This window comes from Saimiri boliviensis, chromosome 18 (genome assembly GCF_048565385.1).
Source record: "Saimiri boliviensis isolate mSaiBol1 chromosome 18, mSaiBol1.pri, whole genome shotgun sequence".
Classification (NCBI taxonomy): domain Eukaryota; kingdom Metazoa; phylum Chordata; class Mammalia; order Primates; family Cebidae; genus Saimiri; species Saimiri boliviensis.
The window spans coordinates 878,768-902,913 of NC_133466.1; the positions used below are offsets into that span (position 1 = coordinate 878,768).

At 54.9% G+C, this 24,146-nt stretch overlaps 1 protein-coding gene across 20 annotated transcripts in view; it reads right to left on the reverse strand.

Moving 5' to 3' along the window:
• Positions 1-24,146, reverse strand: part of PCBP3 (poly(rC) binding protein 3) — a 275,114-nt gene that overhangs the window by 42,377 nt on the left and 208,591 nt on the right. For all 20 annotated transcript variants that reach the window (XM_039480549.2, XM_074389413.1, XM_074389419.1 and 17 more), the window contains 4 exons: positions 5,916-6,070; positions 1,453-1,476; positions 479-511; positions 38-154 (listed from right to left, as the gene is read on the reverse strand). In XM_039480549.2, the coding sequence (XP_039336483.1) occupies positions 38-154; positions 479-511; positions 1,453-1,476; positions 5,916-6,070 (329 nt within the window). The remainder of the gene's footprint in view (positions 1-37; positions 155-478; positions 512-1,452; positions 1,477-5,915; positions 6,071-24,146) is intronic.

Consider the following 24,146-nt stretch of genomic DNA (forward strand, 5'->3'; position numbering starts at 1 on the left):
GACCAGGCTGGTGGAGGTTACTGGGGGTGCAGGTTACCTCCTCAAACTTGTATGCAATCATGGCAAAGGCCTTGAAGATGGCATCTGTTGGGCCTGTGATGGTCACGATCCTCTCTGGGCAGTTTCCCTCTGAGATGTTGATCCTGGCACCACTCTAGGGTGAGAGCAGAGGAACCCCAGCAACCGATTAAAGCCCTTTGGCCAGGGGGCTTGGGGCCGCAAGTCTGAAGACAATTGATACAAACACATGCCTTTGTCCCCTAACTGGCAAACCACTACCCAACAGTAAACCCTTCTCAACAATCTCCTTTACAATGAAACTTTAATGAGCAAAAGGAATCCAAGGATCCCTTCCCTCAGGGAAGCACAGGAGGCCTGAGTAGGGGAAAGAGGCCCTGCGTCGGCAGGGGCAGAGCCTGGGCACCCTCCCCGCCCGCCCGAAAGCGGCTGTTAACAGATGGGGACCCACTACACTCACCTCCTCACGCATCTTCTTCACGGTTTCTCCTTTCTGGAATAAACATTTAGACAATAAGGAAAAGGTGTCCCTTGTAGCTCCGCTGAGGGCATGCAGGGGCTCGAGGCACACAGGGCAGCCTCTGCATCTCTGGCTCTGAGGACAGCACGGCCCAGGGTGGGTGGGTAGTGGCCTGCCCCATGTGCCCACACAGCCGAGCCTCCTCCTTGGAGACCAGGCTCCATGCCCACCACACTCTAGTGGGCATTCGGATGGGAAACTGAGGCACAGGAAGGCAAGTGCACCCACCCAAGGGCACATGTCTGGGAAGGGTGGGGTGGGCCCAACCTGGCTCCCACAGCTAACTCCTGGCACAGGGCAGTGTGCATGCCTGCAGGTGCCCTGCATGGCTCACCGCCCTCACCTCCAGAGGTGGTGGCTCTCAGAGACGTGCTTGCTGAAGCACTCGTGAGGAAGCCGGGACGATGAGCTACGACAGAGGGGAAGGACACAGGTCCTGGAGGTGGTGAAAATGTGACGAAGACGGGGAGGCCCTCACTGCTCAGCCTCACGAGGCAGCTTCCACACCGGGCCTTACTTCCCCGGCCAGCCCTGATCTGGAAGGGAGTGTCGGGTGCTGCTGCCTCTGCCAGAACTCCTGGAGACCACCCAGATGACACGGCCGGCTGAAGAAGGTGTGGGAAATCCTTCTTTGTGGGGTCTTCAACCGGGAAAGGAGGACTGGCCACCAAGGCCACGGGCAGAGGCAGTCAGGCGGCCAGGCCCTTCCCCTCCGCCGCAGAGAGCCAGGGACAAGCTCCGCCGTCACGCGGCATAAAGGCAGCACCCTTGGGGTCCTGACTTCATGGAACACACCACCCACCTACCAGGAAAGGTGTACCTACTGGGTGCCACCTAGCACCCAGGGTGGCTGCTGTCCTCACCATCCCCTTACAGAGACCCCCAAAAGAGGCAGAGATTCAATCAATAATTACCTTCCCGATGATGCTTCCAACTTCCTGCAGGAAAAGAATCACAGAAAGACGGTGTCATAGAGCAGGAGAAAAACAGGGGAGGCAGAGACTGCTGAAGCCAGGCTACCTTCCTGGTGTGCGTGAAGAGGGACCTTCCTGGTGCGAGTGAAGAGAGACCTTCCTTCCCAGTGTGAGTGAAGAGGGACCCTCCCAGTGTGAGTGAAGAGGGGACCTTCCCAGTGTGAGTGAAGAGGGACCCTCCCAGTGTGAGTGAAGAGGGACCCTCCCGGTGTGAGTGAAGAGGAGACCTTTCCGGTGTGAGTGAAGAGGGACACTCCCAGTGTCAGTGAAGAGGGGACCCTCCTGGTGTGAGTGAAGAGGGGACCCTCCCGGTGTGAGTGAAGAGGGGACCCTCCCGGTGTGAGTGAAGAGGGGACCTTCCCGGTGTGAGTGAAGAGGGACCCTCCCAGTGTGAGTGAAGAGGGACCCTCCCGGTGTGAGTGAAGAGGAGACCTTTCCGGTGTGAGTGAAGAGGGACACTCCCAGTGTCAGTGAAGAGGGGACCCTCCCGGTGTGAGTGAAGAGGGGACCCTCCCGGTGTGAGTGAAGAGGGGACCCTCCCTGGGTGAGTGAAGAGGGACCCTCCCGGTGTGAGTGAAGAGGGACCTTTCCGGTGTGAGTGAAGAGGGGACCTTCCCGGTGTCAGTGAAGAGGGGACCTTCCTGGTGTGAGTGAAGAGGGACTCTCCCCAGTGTGAATGAAGAGGGGACCTTCCCGGTATAAGTGAAGAGGGACCCTCCCGGTGTCAGTGAAGAGGGACCCTCCCGGTGTCAGTGAAGAGGGACCCTCCCGGTGTGAGTGAAGAGGGACCTTCCCGGTGTGAGTGAAGAGGGACCCTCCTGGTGTGAGTGAAGAGGGGACCCTCCCGGTGTGAGTGAAGAGGGACTCTCCCCAGTGTGAATGAAGAGGGGACCCTCCCGGTGTGAGTGAAGAGGGACCCTCCCGGTGTGAGTGAAGAGGGGACCTTCCCGGTATAAGTGAAGAGGGACCCTCCCTGGGTGAGTGAAGAGGGACCTTCCCGGTGTCAGTGAAGAGGGGACCTTCCCGGTGTGAGTGAAGAGGGGACCCTCCCGGTGTGAGTGAAGAGGGGACCCTCCCGGTGTGAGTGAAGAGGGGACCCTCCCGGTGTGAGTGAAGAGGGGACCTTCCCAGTGTGAGTGAAGAGGGACCCTCCCAGTGTGAGTGAAGAGGGACCCTCCCGGTGTGAGTGAAGAGGAGACCTTTCCGGTGTGAGTGAAGAGGGACACTCCCAGTGTCAGTGAAGAGGGGACCCTCCTGGTGTGAGTGAAGAGGGGACCCTCCCGGTGTGAGTGAAGAGGGGACCCTCCCGGTGTGAGTGAAGAGGGGACCTTCCCGGTGTGAGTGAAGAGGGACCCTCCCAGTGTGAGTGAAGAGGGACCCTCCCGGTGTGAGTGAAGAGGAGACCTTTCCGGTGTGAGTGAAGAGGGACACTCCCAGTGTCAGTGAAGAGGGGACCCTCCCGGTGTGAGTGAAGAGGGGACCCTCCCGGTGTGAGTGAAGAGGGGACCCTCCCGGTGTGAGTGAAGAGGGGACCTTCCCGGTGTGAGTGAAGAGGGATCTTCCCAGTGTGAGTGAAGAGGGATCCTCCCTGGGTGAGTGAAGAGGGACCCTCCCGGTGTGAGTGAAGAGGGACCTTTCCGGTGTGAGTGAAGAGGGGACCTTCCCGGTGTCAGTGAAGAGGGGACCTTCCTGGTGTGAGTGAAGAGGGACTCTCCCCAGTGTGAATGAAGAGGGGACCTTCCCGGTATAAGTGAAGAGGGACCCTCCCGGTGTCAGTGAAGAGGGACCCTCCCGGTGTCAGTGAAGAGGGGACCCTCCCGGTGTGAGTGAAGAGGGACCCTCCCGGTGTCAGTGAAGAGGGACCCTCCCGGTGTGAGTGAAGAGGGACCTTCCCGGTGTGAGTGAAGAGGGGACCCTCCCGGTGTGAGTGAAGAGGGGACCCTCCCGGTGTGAGTGAAGAGGGGACCCTCCCGGTGTGAGTGAAGAGGGGACCCTCCCGGTGTGAGTGAAGAGGGGACCTTCCCGGTATAAGTGAAGAGGGACCCTCCCTGGGTGAGTGAAGAGGGACCTTCCCGGTGTCAGTGAAGAGGGACCCTCCCGGTGTGAGTGAAGAGGGGACCCTCCCGGTGTGAGTGAAGAGGGGACCCTCCCGGTGTGAGTGAAGAGGGGACCTTCCCGGTGTGAGTGAAGAGGGATCTTCCCAGTGTGAGTGAAGAGGGACCCTCCCTGGGTGAGTGAAGAGGGACCCTCCCGGTGTGAGTGAAGAGGGACCTTTCCGGTGTGAGTGAAGAGGGGACCTTCCCGGTGTGAGTGAAGAGGGGACCTTCCCGGTGTGAGTGAAGAGGGACCCTCCCGGTGTGAGTGAAGAGGGGACCTTCCCGGTATAAGTGAAGAGGGACCCTCCCTGGGTGAGTGAAGAGGGACCTTCCCGGTGTCAGTGAAGAGGGACCCTCCCGGTGTGAGTGAAGAGAGGAGAATTCAGAATCTGCCAGGGGGTTGCACACAAGCTTGACTGCCTATAAGAGGCCCTGAACCGGGCCTTCCTTGGTGCCCGCCTGACCAGGCCGGAGCTGGGCTGCCTCTGACTAGGTGCCCTGTGGGAGGGTGGTTGACTGCCCCGATAAATGACTCAGCAGCGTCACCTACACAGTTCAGGCCTCCGGGAAACCCTGGAGGAAATGCATGAAAAACAAATTCTCCTTCAATTGTGTGACTTAAAGAAAGTAGCGGTGCTCTTGCTTCCGGACTCCTATTTGGAAGGCAGCCTGTTAAAAGGAACACTGCAAGATGCTGCCCCGGTTCTGACAGCGAGCCCGAGGCGGTTTCGGGACACACATTTCCTGCTGGACCAAGAGGCCCAGTGTCTCCCTGTCCGGGAGCAGGACAGAGCTGACAGGCAGATGCCACTGTGGCCTGTCACCTGGAGCAGGGGCAGTGATGATGACGTCTGTGAGGCCGTTGAGGATGGTGTGTGCAGAGGGCTCCGTGGAGGCAGAGGCCACTGGACACGAGGAGGGGCCCCCATCATCAGGGCACCTCCCCCACAGAGGGCATCTGGGTGGCGTGGCTGCCGTGCTGGAGTGGGGCGTGCACCTGGCCTCAGGGAGAGCCCCATCTGCCATGCGGCCTTGCTCCTGACACCCCCAGTTGGGGGACAGGCAGGTCCTTCTGTCTCAACTGCAGAAATGAATGCTCTGGGTGTGGGCACCACCACCTTCCCCCAGGGAGGAGGCCGTGTCTTCTGGAAATCTAGGATGTGGCAATGCCGCGGGTGCTGAAGCCCAGAGCCTCTGCCGGCCTCCTCCCGGCAGGGGCCACACACAGGTGCTGGCGGTTGGCTTCGTCGTGGTACACACCTGAGGCAGGAAGAGCTGGACGGACCCTGTGCTGTGGGGCTGGCGCTGGGGCACCCCACAGGGAGCTGAACATGGAAGGAAGTGTCCTGCGGCTGCGCAGCCCGGGAGCACAGTGCACCCTGGCTAGAACACGCCACCACACACAGGAGCCACTGGGGAAGTGGCTGGCTCCAGGACTAGGGCAGGGAGGACAAGATCAGCAGAGAGGGGGATGGGGCTGCAGGAACAGCGGCTCGGTGGACTCGGGGCCAGTGAGGGGCAGCAAGGGCATCAGAGCAAATCATGCGGTCACGGAAGGAAGAGCCAGGGAGGAACACAGCAACCCGAGTCCCAGAGGATAGAAACACAGGCCCTGGAAGGCTGAGGACAGGTGGGACATCGATGCAGCTTCAAGGACCAAGTCCATGACTTCCTATCACGGGGGGAGAGGAGCACCTGGGAGCAGCTGATGGGTACAGCCTGGGGTGGAGCTGCTGCTATGTTCCTGCCAATGGCCAGGAGACCCGGACCAAGGCATGGGCACTCCACACGCGCTGCGCCCCATACGCGCTGCGCCCCACACGCACTGCCAAAACTGCCAACTGCACAAAGCTGGGAACTACTGCAGGAGGCAGGGACTCAAGACAGCGGGCCAGGAGATACTTTGTGGCCGTTACCAAGGGAGGCCAGTGGTGGGACACTCTGGTGCATACCCTGACACCGATGGCTGCGTGTGGTCAGGGGAGGCTGGCGATGGGAACGCATCCCGTGGGTGCCCTGATGGTGGGAACACATCCCGCGGGTGCCCCGACTGTGGGAACGCATCCTGCGGGTGCCCTGACACCGATGGCTGCGTGTGGTTGTGCTGGAGAAGGTCCTTGATTGTGGGAAACACACAGAAGGTATCAGGGTGGCACTGAGTCTCAAGGGCCTGTACCTGTAACTGCTTTGTAAGTTTGAGATTGCTTAAAACAAAATTGAAAAATGAGGCAAAGACCCAGGCAGTGGGTCTCCCGCTCCGTCTGCAGTGGCCACGTTTCCTACAGTGCCAATGGCCACTCTTCTTACCTTTCCATGCATCAGCAGGCGGATGGTCAGGGTCACGTTCAGGCCACCTTCTGAGACCTTGGACTCCATCCTTCTGCCAAAATGTGGCTGGGCGTGGTGGCTTAAGGCGCTCAAGGTGCTGTGAGGAAGAACAGACGGGACCCAGAAGGCGTCACCTGGAGAGAGAAGACAGAGCTGCTGCTGAGAGAAGCGTCTCACAGCCCACACACATCCGGGCGTCCTGGGTCACCACCACTCCGGCCTCCCAGGGGGCAGAGGGATGGGGTTGCCCACCCGCCACGTGCTGACCAGGCCTCGCCTGCTGGGCACAAGGTGTGCAGGAGTCCAAAGGAGGGCCTTGAGCCTCTGGGTCTGGGCACAGCCCCACAGCTGCCTTGCTCCTGATGCTGGGCAGGCTACCCTGTCCCCTGGCTAATGTCTGCGTCTGCCCAGGGTCACAGGGGCACCTCTCTCAGCAGCTAGAGCAGGCGTCCCCAAACTTTTTACACAGGGGGCCAGTTCACTGTCCCTCAGACAGTTGGAGGGCCGCCACATACTGTGCTCCTCTCACTGACCACCAATGAAAGAGGTGCCCCTTCCTGAAGTGCGGCGGCGGGCCGGATAAATGGCCTCAGGGGGCCGCATGCGGCCCGCGGGCCGTAGTTTGGGGATGCCTGAGCTAGAGAGTGGCAGGAGCCACCTCTGTGAGGCCCAGCGCCCTGCGGCTCTGCCCACCGCTTGTGCTGAGGCCTCAGTGCACAGTGGTGGGATGCCAGAGTCCCCCTGCCAAGGTGTGGGAGGTGGCCCTTCCTGCCCCGAGCCCGTCGTCCTCATCCCTCATGCTTCATGTGATTTCGTCTCCGTCAACCAAGCTGCCACATGGCTGGGTGTCCCTGGCAGCTCTCGGCAAGTGCCTTCCGCCCACACAGTGCTGTCTGCCGCTGTCATGCCCCTGCTGCACACCGTCATTCAACAAGCTGACTGGGCCCACTGGGCAAAGTAAGGCCTCAATTTATGATTTACTGGCAAAGAATGATGACGGTGAAAGTGGAGGACTCGTGGGACAGGCAGGGCGACTTTGTGTGGCACCGTGGAAACACTGCTCCGAGGTACTGGACTCTGCTGAAGGGCAACGCCTCACCGAGGGGGCTGCCTCTCCAAATCCGTCAGGAGCAGAGCCCTGTGAAGCCCCGCCCCCCAGAACAGAGCTGCCTGGACACTGCCCTTTATTCAGCCGGTTCACACAGAAGACACTGTGGGTTAAAAGTTGAGGCAAAGGTTTTTTGTTTTTTCTCGATAAAATAGTTCTGTTAAAAAATATGCAAAAAGAAAAACACAAAAAGCACAGAAGCAAAGCCCATTCCAACTGCCTGTGTGGCACGTAAGGAGAATCTTTAAAGAGCAGCCACGGGTGTCGGGGGCTGGACAGGAGCCACACCACGGATGCACCTCTGTGCTGACAAAGTAACACGCTGTCTATACCCGTGCTTAAAAACGCATCTACAGGTGACTTCATTGACACACTCAGTGACTTCAGCATTGTACGTAACAGGACTTTACATAGCACAAACATTCTGAAGCTCATCCTCACAGATCAGCGCTCTAGCTTCACTGCAGCACGGTAGCCACCAGCCACATGTGGCTTTTTAAATTTAAAACTAAAAATTCACAACACACATTTAAAGTACCAAATAGCTTTGTGTGGGCGGCGGCAGCTGACAGGGGGCCGGGGGGAAGCACAGAGAGGGGCCATTTCTGGCACCGAAGACAGCTCTGCTGGACAGCACAGCTCACGCAACTGCTTCAGTGACTCATTCTAAGTAGGTCTTTCGTGAAGAAAGATCTCAGAAAGAAGAGGAGAATATCATTCCAATGCATGGCGTGGTCCCTGCTAAGCACCTCTGTGCTCACATGGACACCCTGAGATAAGCCCCGGCTGTGCCCTTTCACCTATGGGTGCTGATGGACCAGCACGCACGGACTGGATCTTGCTGTGGCCGTTCTGGAGCTCCGTGCCTCCTTTTTAATTAAAAACATCTCCTCCCTACTGGAGGGACAGCAGGACCCTGCAGCCATCTGTTATGTCAAGGTTTCCAGCCCAGGGACGGGAAAGTGGGTCAGCTCCTGCCAGGGGTGCTTGGGGCTCCAGGCTGTCAGCCTCCATCAGTCACACAGGCCAGCGAGTTGCAGCCAGTGCCTCTCTTCATTGCAAGGGCAGCATGAGTGAGGGGCCGTCCTGTGCAGTGGAGGTCACCTGGGACTCAGTGCCTGGGGCCCCAGAAGACCCACCGTACTCCGGCCAGCAGCTCCTAGAGCCTCAGACCACTTGGAAGGCCAGGGCGAATGAGGCGTCAGCCGCCCTCTGGTGTCCCTGGGCACCTGACCGTCCATGCTGTCCACAAAGTGCCCTGGCCTTGCTGCCACCTCACGGCTGCTGCCATCCTTCCCAGCGAACACTGGCATCTGCCCAGAGTCCACGGGGCAGCTCAGTGGCTACTAGGAAATAAACGGCTGAAGTGGAGGCTGCAGCAGCCCACGCTCTGACCACAGGCATCTGGCCGTTCCTCAGGATGGAGAGCCCACACTGAGACCCGCACCTCCCCACACTGTGTTCCAGAAACAGGCAGAGCTCTGGCCCATGGTCTCTCCTTCTGTCCCGTCCAGTGCTGGAGATTTAGCACATTTTAGCCCACGCAATGGGAGAGGTAGAAGAGACACACACAGTCATCCTATGAGGGCCTGCCCCCCGCCCCCATCTGCACCGGGGCCTCCACCTGCCTCCCTTCCTGTCTGCACCCGGGGCTCTCACCAGCCTCCTTCTCCTACCCCCATCTGCACCTGGCATCCCACCTCTCCCTCCCTCTCTCCTCCTCCCCCTTTTCCCTCCCCCTCCCACCCCCATCTGCACCTGGGACCCCAACCCACCTCCCCCTGTGCCCCTCATCTGCATCTGGGGACCCCACCTCTCCCTCCCTCTCTCCTCCTCCCACCTTTCCCTCCCCCTCCCACTCCCATCTGCACCTGGGACCCTACCCACCTCCCTCCACCCCCGTCTGCACCCAGGGCTCCCACCTACCTCCCCGTTGCACTTGCCCAGGGGGTCTGTGGACCACCATCCTCAGATGCGCCTCAGCCCAGAACACACTCTGCACTCCAGATCCCAGAGGCCACAGCCTATAGCTGTCACCACAGGGATTTCAGACACCCACATTTGACATATGTGACCAGCATGACTCCTGTCCCACCCCCATCCCATGCATTAACAAACCCAGCAGCCCCACCCACCACTTGAGGCAGAATCTGAGCTTTTCTGTCCCCTCTTCCAACCCCCATTGCCCCCAGGCCCTGCCCTACCCTCCAGCCCTGCTGTCACCAGTGCCAGGAATGCCTCCAACCAGCAACACAAAGCCCCCTCGTTCCCTGCCAGGAATGCTTCAAATCAAATCACCAACACAGAGCCCCCCGTGCTCCCTACGTCCCGCTGAAGACACTTCTCCATGAGCTTCCCGTTCTGTCAGAGTTTAGCCACAGGCCCTGAGGGTAACGGCCCCCAGCGCTTCTCCCCTGAGCCTCCCCTACACTGCCCGGGCCTAGAGCACCCTCCTTCCCGAGCTCAGTCCTTGCTCCATCGTGGTCCCTTCTCATGGGGCCCCCTCCCCACAACTCCCTGCGCCCAGCTCCAACTCACACAGGAGAGGGTCCTGGCACCCACAGTGCGGCCAGCCACCAAGATAAGGAGATCCAGGTGGATGGAGTGAAAGTGCTCTGAGGACACACAGGCTGAAGCAGGCTGAGCGTGGGGCCTGGGAGTGGGGGCAGTCAGTGCACAGACCTGGGGTGCAGATCTCCTTCACAGGAAGACACAGGGCCAGTGCTGGAGCCCAAGTTCAACACAGCCTTGGGGTCAGCCCTGGCAGGGCCGGCCTCAGCTGCGGCCTCATCCAAGGCCCTGTGGGTCACCGGGGCCTGCTTCCCCTACCCGCAGGTGTGAACAGGAACACGGTCTGGGCACATTAAGCCAGTGAGAGATGGGACCGTGCCCCTCATGTGCACTTACTGCTCCCCTCTCTCAGGGCAGGGACTAACGCTGTTTCCTTGTTCTGCACAAAGACTGGAGAGAATTAACCCACAGCAGAACCTCCTGCCTTCCTGGTCCATGATGCTCATGGATTTCACTTCCCCTTTGTTCCGCTCTGCTTAGATCAGAAACCGGAAAATGACTGCCACACCCTCTGATGGGTTAAACGCACCCTTTCCAAAACAGGCACTGCCCATCATCATCAAACGTTGTGACTGTGACTGTGCGCCCACCTGGTCTGAAGGACACCGAGGTCCTGCTAAAAGCTCCTCAGCCTCTGCCTAACTGAGGGCCCCCTTCCCCTCCCTGCTTCTGAGGGCAGACTCCATTCCTCTGGGGCTGGTGTTTCCAGGTGGGTTAGCCTCCAACTGACTTTGAATAAACCCCCTTAAATTAGATTCTGACACTGTTGGTAATTTTAGGCTGGCACGGGGGTCTGTGGAATGCAAGCTGTGTGGATGCCCCGCCTCAGGGGCTGTTTCCACTGGGTGACAGGCAGGCACATTTGAGACAACGCCTGAGGTCAAAGGGGCGCAGTGGCCCCGGGGCCGTGAGGAAGGCTGGGTCGGGGGAGCAAGTGCTGGGAGAGAGCTCTGATAGCCCCGTGCGCTGCACAGACTGATACAGTTTATCCTTGCATGTGTAACGTGGCATCACGGCCTTTTAAAGGTATCACTGATCATTACAAGCTGAGCTTACTTAGTCTTGCCCTTGTATACACCTGGAGCCGCCCCACAGCAGCTCACAGAAGCCTGCAGTCCATGGTCCCCTGCGGTCCTTTCTTCTGCTACACCCGCTTCTATCCCCTGACAGTCGCCCACTGGCTGTCACTATAGACTCCGGGAGTTTCAGAAGTTGATACAAATGGAATCACATCATAAGTATTCTCTTGCTCTGGTTTCTCATTACTCAGTATTTACTGATGATGTAGCCACACTGCTGAGCCTATCAACAGTTCCTTTCTGTTTCGAATTCCACACTTGCTCTTCCATTCACCCAGTGAAGAACATTCGGGCTGTCTCCAAGGGAGGCTCCTTGAGTCAAGCTGCTCTGGACACCTGTGCACAGTTCTTCTCGTGGAAGTGCTTTCATTTCCTGAAGGTACCATCTAGAAGTAGGACGGCCGGATCCTAAGGTAGCTGATGTGGAGCTTCCTAAGAGACTGCTCGAGCGTGCGGGACGGCGGCTCCATCAGCCACGTCCCCCTGAGCCGTGTGCAGAGTTCTGGCTCCTCCGCGCCCCACCAACACCTGGCCCGGTCAGCCTTTTCGATGCTGGCCAGTGGGTGTGCAGGATGCAGCCAGGCAGGACCCCTCCGCGTGCTTGCCTGCTGGCCTCATGGCCTGTCTGCTCCACTCTCTCCCGAGGCAGAGGAGCCAGTAGAAACTGTCCTGTGACAGCTGCGAGGCCACATCTCCCAGTGCTGGCAGTGGCAGACGCAGCCCAGGTCCCTGGCATGGGCCGTGCACCAAGGTCAGGGACACAGCACTCCTTACTGAGGGCTACTGGAGGAACGGGGTGACTGGCTGGAGCCACTCACAGCTCTGAGAAAGAGCAGAAACAGGCCTCGGAGCTATGCTGACTTCTAAAGCTCCCTTTGGTTTTCAGAAGTTTCTGCTCTTTAGCGTCATGCAGGAGAGAATCTGGGGAATCAGAACCTGCAGGGGAAATCTCCATGTACTTGAATGCTCTTCCCTGGACACCAGTGCACAGGCGGATGGCCATGCGCCTGAGGGCTGAGAGCACTCAACGGCAACACTTGCAGCCACCTCAACAGACTGCCGCAAGAGCCATGGCAGGGAGACTCAGAGAGGAATGTTCAGAGGTCCCCAGGCTAGTGAAGACGTAGCCAGGCCTGAGGCTCCCCTGCCTCTAACTCCCCAGCATCCTTTCCTAAGGGCAGGCTGTGGAAGAAGGGAGAAGGAGGCTGGCTGTGGGCCTGGCATGAGGAGGAGAGGAAGGGACACCAGGCGGCCACACTGCCGGGACCGTTGCTGTCTGCCCAAGGTGGAGACCAGATTTTCTGCTCTGAGCTGTGCATGCCAGGAAGCATAGGTGCCGTCCCTGAATTCAGAGCTGGGCTGGGTCTTCACAATGGAGGCATTGGGAAAGCAGCAGAGAAGATGGTTCTGACAGCTTCTAAGCAGGTCCTGGGCTCAATGTGACTTAAGGACTTCTGCAGTCACAGGAAATGCAAATCGGAGGGTGCTGGCCTGCATGCAGCTGCTCCCGGCAGCTGAGGCACTTACACGTCACAGGCACAGCTCCTCTCTCCACTTTACCATCTCTCTGAAGCCCTGCGAGCGCTCCTGCCTGCATCCCCACTCCCACACACATCAGTCTGTCTCCAAATTCGAGACAGACCCAGAAGATTAGGGCAGCCACAGTTGTGCAACAGTGCACAGGCCAGAAAGAAGGATTCCTTTATTTACTATATGTATTTGTTTATGGCAAAGTGGTATTAAGCCCACAGAGGTATATTTAGGAAGCTAACATCCAAGGGCTATTTAATGCGTCAACTTTATAATCCTTCCATGTGTAGATACTGTGCACATGTGTAACATGTGTATTCATTTCACCTTCACTCAAAACCCACAATGGATTTAAGAATTCAGGTCCAAAGGCGGTTCTGAAAGCACCGACGCTGGAAGCAGGAGGCTGGCAGGAGGAGAGCTGCCTGCGTGTCCCACGCTGTGTCGCTGTGGAGCAGGGTGATGTCTGCTCCAGGGCAGGCATCTGCCTTGAGGAAGATGCTGTGTGTGGTGGTGTGTGGGTGGCCCAGGCTGGGAGACCCGGGTTGGTGACAGGCAAGTCCACCCTGCTGTGGCACGGGAGGTGGGATTACAGGAGCAGGGTGTGCTGCTCCGGCCCTGGTTCCCACCTGCAAGCACCCATAAATGAAAGGAGCAGATTGAAATCCACCCTGTAGGTAATACCAGTTATTAATCAATTAGTAACTTATTTTAACACATTTCCTAAGCAGTTACTAAGCTTTAGGCTCTGTGCTGTCCTTAAAGAAAAACAGGTAAACAAGGTGTCTTCCCAGGAATGGAACTGTCATAAAGTAACAGAAATTGGTGACACAGAAAAGCTGCAGGAGCCGAGGAGGGCCAGGCTCACAGAGCAGGCTCGGCCATGGGAAACCAGCCCCTCTGTCCTGTGTGGCCTCCCCGGGATTTGCCCACACAGTCGGGACAGGTGCCCAGCAGAGGGACCCCAGTGCTCCTGAGGAGAGACTGAGAACCGTTAGCCCCTCCAGAAAGGCCCATGGGTCAGCAGCGATGCAGGACCACTCCCTGAGGACAGAGCTGCAGGCACAGCTGTCAGGGCAGGCTGGGGAAAGGCGGCCCAACCTTCCGGAGCCTGGCTCATCTCTTCGCCATGGCTGGTACTAGACATCTTTTTTTTTTTTGAGACAGAGTTTCGCCCTTGTTACCCAGGCTGGAGTGCAATGGCGCGATCTCGGCTCACCGCAACCTCCGCCTCCTGGGTTCAGGCAATTCTCCTGCCTCAGCCTCCTGAGTAGCTGGGATTACAGGCACGCGCCACCATGCCCAGCTAATTTTTTGTATTTTTAGTAGAGACGGGGTTTCACCATGTTGACTAGGATGGTCTCGATCTCTTGACCTTGTGATCCACCCGCCTCAGCCTCCCAAAGTGCTGGGATTACAGGCTTGAGCCACCGCGCCCGGCTCTGGTACTAGACATCTTTCGATGAGAGCAGCAGTGACTACAGTGAGGTCATCACGAAGCCAGGGCTCTCCAGGAAGCCTGGGGAGTGCGTAGGAATTGCAGCCTCTGTGAAGAGTGACCTGGCAGAATGTACCAATAGCCTTAAAATACTTGTCATCTTCAAACTAGAAATTATGTTTGCAGAAATCTCTCCTCCCACAAAAACGGGCATAGACATTCGAAAGGTAGGTGCACAGAATGGCAACGCTGTTTGCCTGCATGCCCACTGGAAAGCAGCACCAACGTGGGCAGAGCTGGGGAGTGAGGCCACTGGTGACAGTGTCCCCCATGCCATGGAGCTCCTGTCTGCTTCCGGCTGGGCCTGTCCTCAGCAGCTGGTGTCTACTGACGCCTTTACTTCTCCCTGTAACTGAGCGAGGTGTGGGGCCACCATCACCCCGTCTTACAGATGGAAGGACTGACGCTGGAGAGGCTTAAGGGGCTGCTCTGGGGATGCGGCTGAGCATGGCAAAGCTGGTGCAGCCCCGACAGCTCCGGCGTCTGTGCTCTCAGATGCCACATGCACAAAAGGTGTGGCGAGGTTGCTGCTTCTGGGAAATGGAGCACACAAGCTTTTCCCAATCCTTCCTGCTAAAAACAACAAAAGAGCCTGGATATTATATCCACAACGAACACAGGAAGACTGGAATGCTTAGGGAAGGCAGACTAGCCAGGGACCAGGGCACCCTGGGAACGGCATGGTGGTGAATCTCCTAGGCTTTCTGTGTATCTCAGACTTGGAAGTGGAAAAGCTACAAACTTGAAAAGCCAACAGGCCTGAACAAGAAAAAGGCCCCAACGAAAGTCTGTTCTCTCCAGCCAGAGGGTCAGTGGACAGACAGCACAGCAAGGCTGGGAATGCTTAGCAGTGAGTCACTTATTCCACCAAGCATCACGGAGGGCTCCGCACCAAAGCAGCAAGGGCCGGGTACGGAGGCTAGACTTCCACACTCACCAGGCTGCAAAGAGGCCCCTGAACCCTACGCCGGGGTGGCTTCAGGGCAGGCTGAGCAGGGAAGGGCTCTCATCCCCACAGGTGGCGAGTCCTTGCCCATGGGGTCAGTGGAGGTGATGCAGGAGCAGTAATGAGGGAGCCCCTTCCTCTGAGAAGGGAGGTTTCTGAAGAGACCTTGAGGGTGCCAGAGCTCCCACCCTTGCCCACAGGCAGTGAGGCGTCCACACCTCACCATGGCCTCTGCCCTTGGAACCTGCAGAGGCTGAGTGGAAAGCCTGGATTTTCACCTCATGGTTCCCCTGCTGGAGAAGTCTCAGAAGCTGCCAGCTAAACAGAAGGTTTATATAAGATTCAGAGTCTCATAACATCATATTCAGAAGGTCCAGATTTCAAACAGAAAATCACCTGTTATACAAAGAAACCAAACAATCTCAAACTGAATGAGAGACAGCTGACACCAGCCCCAAGATGACAGAGCTGTTGGAATCCTCTAACAAAAAGAGGACAGTAGCCTTCCTAAAAATGCTTCAGCAAATAAGCAGGAACCCTCTTTAAACAAGTGAGAAAATGTAATGCCTCCATGTAGAAGTGAATTCCCACTGAGCTCATGGGAGCTACGAAGAATGAGAAGGAAATGACACAACTAGAAAGCACCATGAAGAGTGAGAGTCAGGGGAGAGAATCAGGGGCTGTCACAAAAAACACAGAAATTACCCAACCCAAACAAGAGGGGGAAAACAGGCTGAAGAAAGGGGCCCCTGAGACCTGTGGGACATGGCGGGGGGCCCCTGAGACTGAGAATGTGTACCAGGATAGACCACATCCTTGGTCATAAAAGAAACCTCAATCAATTGAAACCATAATGTATGTTCTCTGACCACAGCTGAATCAAACCAGCATCAATCATGGAAAGCTAACAAGAAAAGCTCCAGGCACTTGGAAATGAAACACATACATGAACGATCCATGAGTCAAAGAGGAAATCTCGAGGAACATCAAAAGATACATTGACCCGAGTGAAAATAAAAACACAACATACCGAAAATTGCGGGACGTAACTACAGCAGTGCTGAGAGGGAAACCTCAGCACGAAACTCACACATCTGAAGACAGAAAAGCTTCAAATCAATAATCTCAGTTCTCATTTTAACAATCTAATAAAAGGGCAAAATAAACCGAAGTAAGCAGAGGAAGAAAATACTAAAAACCAGAACGTGGCACTGGCGTAAAAACAGACACACAGGCCAGTGCAGGGAACAGAGCCCAGCGGGAAATCCTGCAGCTGCGGCCAAACCGTCTTCGGTAAAGACACCAGGAATGCACACTGGGGAAATGTGCGCTTCTTCAATCAACTGTGTTGGGGAAACTGGATGTCCCTACATGGAAGAATGAAATCAGACCCTCATCTCACACCATCTATAAACACCAACTCAAAATGGGTTAAAAACTTAAATGTAAGATCTGCAACTGAAAAAATTCTAAGAAAAAACAAAGGGAAATGTTCCATGACACTGGTCTAGTTAATGATTTTTTTTTTTTAATATGGCCCTAAAAGCACAGGCAACAAAAGCAGAAAGAAGACAAATAGGAATAAATCACACTAAAAAGCTTCTGCTCAGCAAACACTCAAGCGTGAAGAGCCAACCCACGGAACTGGAAGAAAATTTGCAAACCATGCAGCATCTTATAAGGGGTTAACACTCAAACTGTATAAGGAACTCAACTCACTAGCAAGAAAACAAATATCGGATTTTTTTAAAAATGGCAAAGAAATGGAATGGAAGCTTGCAGAAGAAGACATACAAATGGCTAACAGGTATATGAAAAAGTGTGCGACATCACTAATTATCAGGAAAATACACATGAAAACCACAATGAGTTATCGGCTCATACCCATTAGAATGGCTGTATCAAAAAGACAAAAGGTAAGTGTTGGTGAGGATGTGGACGAAAGGGAACCCTTGTCCACTGTTGATGGGAATCTAAGTTAGTACCGTCATTATGGAAAACAGAACAGAAGTTCCTCACAAAACTACAAATAGAACCACCATGAGATCCAGCAATCTCACTCAGGGCATATACCCGAAGGAATTCATGTCACTACACTGAGGAGACACGTGCAGGTCCATGGTGATGGCAGCATGACTCACAACCGCCAGGAAGCCATAGGATCAGCCTGAGTGTTCATGAAGAAATGAACAGATAAAGAAAATGTCACACACGCACACGCACAGACACACCCACAAAGAAACGATGCCATCTGTGACATCGCGGTTGAGCCTGGAGGACGTAATAACATAAATCGGCCCTGAGCCTCCCACCCAGAAGAATCCAGCCATGGAAAGACAAACACTGCATGACCTCACCCACGCGGAATCTAAAAACATGCATCTCACAGAAGCAGAGGGTGGTTTGGTGGCTTTGGGGGCTGCAGCAGGGTTGGGGAGACAGGAGCTGTTGGCCACTTGCACAAGTTCAGTTGCAAGGAAAACAGCGGGAGAGCTACTGTGCAGCAAGGTGACTATGGTAAGAATAGTGTACACTTGAAAACTGCTGAGTAGATTTTAAATTTTTTGTAGAGATGGGGTCTTTCTTTGTTGCCTAGGCTGTTGCCTGAACCGGGCAAATCACGGAGTCCAGGAGTTCAAGACCAGCCTGGGAAATATAGAGAGACCCCATCTCTGTAAATTATTGAAAAAATTAGCTGGGTGTGGTACTGTGCACCTGTGGTCTCAGCTACTGGGAGACTGAGGCAGGAAGATCGCTTGATCCTCACACAAAAAAGGTTAGGTATGTGAGGTGATGGATATGCTACTTAGCTCGATTTAATCATTTCACACCCAAAAAGCATGAACAAATAGAATTCAGCAGTATACCACAAAAATTATATGCTATAACCATTCTTCCTGTGCTGCCAGGCTGGCTCTGGGTTGGAAAATCTATCCGTGTAATCTACTTTATCAACAGACTAAGGAAAGTCTGCACAATCATATCAATGCATGCAGGAAAGCCTGTCACAAAACTCAGTATCTACTCATGATAAAAATCAAAACTCTCAGGAGAAAATCAGGACAGAGGGAAGCTCGCTGAGCCTGCTGAAGAACAGGCCTGCACACGGCTGCTGGGCACCGCCAGGGAGCTTCTAAGCTTGGACTCGCCCCGTGTTGAAACCCCTGGGTACCTTCCCACTGCTGTGGCATTCAATCCCAGCCTTGAGCCTCCCACCCAGAACCTGCCACTTGCCCCCCAGGCCTTGTCTTTCACTGTCCCCTGCTCTCCCACTGGCTCCCAGCCTTCCCTTGCAGGGAGGGTGAGTTCTCCCACCCACTTCTCAGGGCGTTCTTCTGTAGGGCACTGCCTACCAGGCCTGCACCTGCCACCCCATCTCCCCTGGCCCTACTGCAGTCACCTGGGGCCCACCCTGGCATGGAGAAGGCAGAGGGCACAGTCCTCCATTCACCTCTGAATCCCCAGTTTCTAGCACCAGTCTTGGCTCACAAGTGGGGTATGTATGTAAGGATTAGACAGATAGACACCACAAGCACTGAGCCCAGCTCAGTTTCCAGGACCTCATGGAACGTTCTGAAATTCAGCCATTTCTGAACTCAGTACTCAGAAGCATTGCAATCCTATTTTCCTTCCCCCACACCATTCACTCCTGTGTTTTTCATTCACTCAGTCACTGAGGGTTTGCTGGGGGTCCACTGCGTGCCAGGGCCCAAGGAATTGGCACAGAGCTGGGTGCGGGGCCATGGCAGGAGAAGGCGTGTGGGGCCAGGACCTTGGTGTCACAGATGCTCCCCTGCCCTTCAATGCCCAGGGCCATTCCCAGCTAGCAGGATAGCGCTTTCCGGGAGGGCAACTGGGGAACAAAGCAACAATCCTGCTTTCAAAGGCTGGATGTGACTTGCAAATCCATCAGCTCCCAGAAGAGCCAGAGAAAAACCGCTCACCACAAGAACGTCTTGTTAACAAAAAGGATGCAGAGAAATGCCATGAAAACAGGACGGGCTCTCATGCCATCAAACAAAAGCAGGTAGCAGAGAACGGCCACAGTCTTTTAAGCTCTTGAAACCCATAATTGTTTTGTCTTTCCTTTATTTGAGCTGCTCCAATTTGAAAATGCTTAGTTGTGCTTTTAATTTTATTGGGTTTGGGTCTTAACTGATTATTTACTCCCTTCTGCTTGTTTTCTTTTTTTAAAGTTTCTTCAAGTGGAAGCTTAGATTACTGTTTGAAGACCTTTCCTCTTTTCTAATGGATGCATTTCATGCTATAAATTTCTCTAGAGCCACTGGTTTATTGTTTAGACTTTTTTATTTTCTCTTACTTCAAACTATTTTCTAATTTTTTTTGATACTTCCTCTTTGAATAGGGCGTTATTTAGAGTTGTGTGTTTTGATTTTCAAGTATTAGGAAAATTTCCTGTTATCTCTGGTTATTGATTTACAGTTTAATTCTACTGTGATCAGAAAATACCTTATTTTAAAATTTGTTAGCCTTTAGTTTTTTACATGGAATATGGCCTGCCTTGGTGAACATCCCATGTGCACATTAAAACCACATGTACTGTGGGGCAGGATTGTCCTGCAGGTCTCGGAAGCACCTTTCATTTCTCCAAGCCCTTCTTCTATCGCTCGGCGTGGATGATTCTCCCAGTTCTTCTGTAGCTCGGCGTGGATGATTCTCCCAGTTCTGTCCTCGGCATGGATGATTCTCCCAGTTCTTCTTCTGTAGTGCGGCATGAATGATTCTCTCACTCCTTCTATCGCTCGGCATGGATGATTCTCCCAGTTCTTTTGTTGCTTGGCGTGGATGATTCTCCCAGTTCTTCTTCTGTCGTGCGGCATGAATGATTCTCTCACTCCTTCTATCGCTCGGCGTGGATGATTCTCCCAGTTCTTCTTCTGTCGTGCGGCCTGGATGATTCTCCCAGTTCTTTTGTTGCTCGGCGTGGATGATTCTCCCAGTTCTTCTGTCGCCTAGTTCTTTGTACTGAGCTGTCCTCATGTTTGCTGACTCTGTGCCCTGTCACTTCAATTGTTATTGAGTCTAATCATGAATTTTTAGGTCTGGTTATTAGATTTTTCAGTTCTAAAATTTCCATTTTGTTTAAATCTTCTATTTTCTTGGCCAGGTGGAATGGCTCACACCTGTAAACCCAGCAATTTGGGAGGCTGAGGTAGGCAGATCACTTGAGTCTAGGAGTTTAAGACCAGCCCAGGCAACAAAGAGAGATCCCATCTCTACAAAAAATCTTAAAAATTAGCCAGGTGTGGTGGCTGCACCTGTGGTTCCAGCTGCTGGCAGGCTGACATGGGAGAATCACTTGAGCCTGGGAGGTGTAGAATGCAGTGAGCTGAGACTGCACCACTGCACTCCAGCCTGAGTGACAGAGTGAGACCCTGTCTCAAAAGAACAAACAAAAACCTTCGCTTTCCCTGCATAGAGTTCCTATCTTTCCATTCACTTTGAGAGGGCTTGCCCTTCCTTCTGGAGCATGGTGGCGCAGCTGCTCTGAGGATCTTGTGGGACTCTTCCACCCAGGAAGGATTCCAGGCTGGCATCTATTGCTCACCTCCTGTCTCGAGAGGCTGAGAGTTCCTATTTCTTCCTATGCTGAGTAGAGTAGGGACATGGAGTGGTCACCTGGTCTGTTTGAATACTGTCATAACGCTCCAGTCATTGCTTAAATCTTATGCAGGACCATCACTTTTTTTCAGGCAGTAGTTCTAGTTAGTTCCAAAGCCTCTGTGGGCTGTGGCTCCAGTGTCAGTTCTGTTCTGAGAGCTTCTGCACTGATGCTTAGCTCTGTGCCATGTGTCTGCCACCCAATGCCGGCTGGGACCTGGGGGTCATCAACCCTGCAGTCCCCTTGTCAAAGCCTTTGCTGTGCTGTCTGAGGTCAGGTCCACACATGGAGAGTGCAGGTATTGCCCAGGAGTTCACAAACAACTTCATGAAATCTCTTTCTCAAACTCACCCCTCTCTGTGATCTCCAGGCTTTCTGGCCAGGGCCTGGCTTTTGTCCCAGTGCCAGAAACTTCCTGCACCTGCATCCTGTCCAGGGCCAAGAGGCAGGAGGGCAGAGCCTTGAAACAGCTCCAGGACCCCCCACCCAGGAGGGCAGGGATGGGAAATGGCTCCAGGAGGGCCCTCCCATTCTCTGGGACCACAGGTCCTTTGGTCAGACAGAAAGGTTCTGCCCCTCTGTGTTTCCAGTCTGTTGGGCTGCTGCACTCTCAAAGCCACTGCTGCCACAGGATCGCCTGGGGGTGGGGGTGAGAGAGATTGGAAGCTGGAGCAAATGCCAACCAGTGGGGGCTCTTCTCCAACCTCAGACAGAAATACGGAGTTTCTCTGTGGCTGCACTTCTGGGTGTGTGGCTGCCTGGAGTCCAGGCCAAGTGGCAAGGGTGGTGAGGATGTGGGAAGCTCCCTGCCGGGACAGACTCCTTTCCAGCCTGCTCCCACTGCCACCTTCTGGTCCCGAAGGAGCTGTTCCGGCACTCTGTGCAGAAGTCCCAGCTGTGCTCAGTGGGAGGAGCAGGGGGGTGTACCCCTACTCCATTTGACCAGAATCAAAGCCTAATTTTTTTTTGAGACAGTTTCACTCTTGTTGCCTAGGTTGGAGTGCAGTGGTGCGATCTTGGCTTATTGCAACATCTGCCTCCCGGGTTCAAGCTATTCTTCTGCCTCCACCTCCCAAGTAGTAGGGATCACAGGTGGCCACCACCACACCCAGCTATTTTTTTGTACTTTTAGTAGAGATGGGGTTTCATCATGTTGGCCAGGATGGTTTCAAACTCCTGACCTCAGGTGATCCACCACCTCCGCCTTCCAAAGTGCTGGGATTATAGGTGTGAGCCATATCACCCGGCCATTTAATTTTTATATTGATTATATTGGCAGAATCTGTTTAAAACTGGTACCATTATAGTGAAATTCTGATAAATCTGCAGTTACTCTTTTTTAAAAAAATTCAAATCAACAGAATGCTAGCAAAATGAATATTATACTACTAAGAAGTGGTGTGTAATGAAACAGTGTCCCCACGTTTTTCCACATACAAATCCAGGCTGCCCTAACACAGTAGGAGGAGTTCTTCCTCAATTTACACATGAGGTGATGCGGTACAATGACCCTGAACTGTGACCAGATGACTCTAGGCCCAGGTTCCTGACCACCAGACTGGTAACCCATCATCCATTTTCATGCTAGCCAAAAATAACAGTGAATGACATTCCTTTCAGACTTGAAAGGAAGAGCCTATGCGTAAAGGTGTCATGTGACACCCAGCTTGCAAGGCTTGTTTTCTGGGGCATGGATGAATAGCTTTGGATGTTAACGTAGAGATGGTCCACAGATGCCTTGGGGCGCAGAACGACAGTCATATGGCTGTGAGTGTGGCTGGCAACAGGCGCCCTGAGCTCTCTCCTGTGTGCCACTGCTTGCCCCGAGAAGGCAGCAGAAGTCTTGCCAGCAAACCGCCATCTGGGGTCCTCACAGCTGCAGCGAGTGCTGTCACGGCCAGCGGCTCTGGCTATGCCCCTGTTAGCTGTGCTGTCCAGGGCTGCACCCAGGGCCTCAGCTGTCTAGGGGACATGACTGTGGGAGAAACCACAGTGAGGGGAGGGCAGGAGCAGCCCCAACTTGATTTATCCTGTTTAACAGCTCAGTGCCTACATCAGGCTACACGAGGCCAGGACGGCGGAAATGACAGGGCTGATTAGCTGCCGCGTTCTCCGTGAGAGCCTCATATGCACATCATGTCCCTGAGGCTAACCAGGGCAGGGGAGGCTTCTGTAATTTCATGCTCTTGCCTGTCACAGTTGCATTCAGAGGCCTTCCGGAGCTTACATAGCCTGGCCTCGGTGAGTGCCCTGAACAGCCAGCTACCCTGCTATTCAGTGTCTAGGCAGACAAAGGTGCCAGTGGGGACCAGTGGCCACTCACCTTCCCCTGCTCTGGCGGCTCAGGCACACTGGTCTCATGTCTGGAAGATGCTGAGCTTTCCTGGCCATAGCAAGGCGCCTTCATGGTGCCCAGAGTTCCTTGGTCCCACCTTTGGGAACCCACGTAAGAGTGTGCCTCCTACAAATGTCCCAATTATTACTTCAAATGCTCATTTTTGGATTAGTAATATCTCTGATGCAGAGACAGGGTAGGCCACCCTGAGAGCTGAGTCGAGTCTGGGCTCTGATAGCATCCCAGCTGTGATGGAGGTGTGTGGACTCGCCTGCTGGAGGCCCGGTTCAGGCCCCTGGCCACTCCGTCTGTGCCCTGGTGCTGCACACAGCAGCTCAGGCTCCACAGGCCCTCTGGTCACAGAGGGAAGCTGAGCGCAGCAGGGACATCCTATTGGCCTGTGAAAAAGCGTCCAGTGGGAACATTCCTCATCCCACTCATCTTTCCTCAGTTCCCACACCGCACCGGGGATGCGGGGTCATGGGCACAGCTATCGTCTGCAAGTGGCTCACAGTCTGGTAGAGAGACCAGCTGTGGGCTGAGGCAGCAGGGAATCCATATGGCCCCAAATCAACATCCAATCCCATCTCGCCCTCAAATGTGTGTCCTATATAGGCGAAAGACCCAGAAGTGAGCGGAAAAAGTTCAGCCCTCTTGGAAGAAGTGAAGGTCAACCTCCTTGTAGACCCCGGGCCAGTAGGCGTGAGGAGGAGAGGCTGCAAATAAGCGGCCCTCCCCAGCTCACTGGGACAACAGCAGAGGCAGCATCTGATTGTCCTTGCCCTGGGACAGGGAGGGGGCGTCACGCTGGTAATTGCCAGTTGATGTCCTGAGACCCCTGGGGGAAGCCGGGGTGGGCAAGCTGAGCCAGGGGAAGCAGAGGACTGCAGCCCACTAGGGTGGTCCCAAGTGACTCTGCACTTTCCCAGGAGCCAACAGCCGACCTGAGCTTTTAATCCAAGTTGAGCTTTCTGATGTTGCGTAACTTGACCCAATGCATCTGCACGGCACAGGCGGCGAACGGCTGCGGCAAAGTCGAGTACTGGGCCTGCTGACCTCATGGTTTACTTGAAAAGATGATCCCAGGAAGCTGCAGCCTGGAACGACCGCCAGCACGGGTGCAGCAGAGTCAGCCAGAGTGCACAGCATGGAGGGGCCCCCGCCCGGAGAGCCGTTGCCCTAAGCCAGCCCAGAAGGAAGGTGCTGTGTCAGGGCCACCACACTGCTGGAGCTCGGTGGCTTTGTGAGGAGGGCTCTTTTTGAGCTGGGCAGTGCTTCCTCACTGGACATGCCTGGCCCAACACTCCTGCAGCACTTCGCCTCCAAACACTCTCGGTTCGGGACCTGTACCCTCTGTGAGTCCAGGGCTACCCCAGAGCTGTGAGGAGGGCTCCTCTGTGGCAGAGAGAGTGCCCTAGTGACACAGCCAGAGGTCAGCAGGGAGGAGCAACAGCACAGGGGACACGGGCAGTGAAACCCAAAGTGACCTACACAGTGACAGGAAGGGACCCATCACAGGG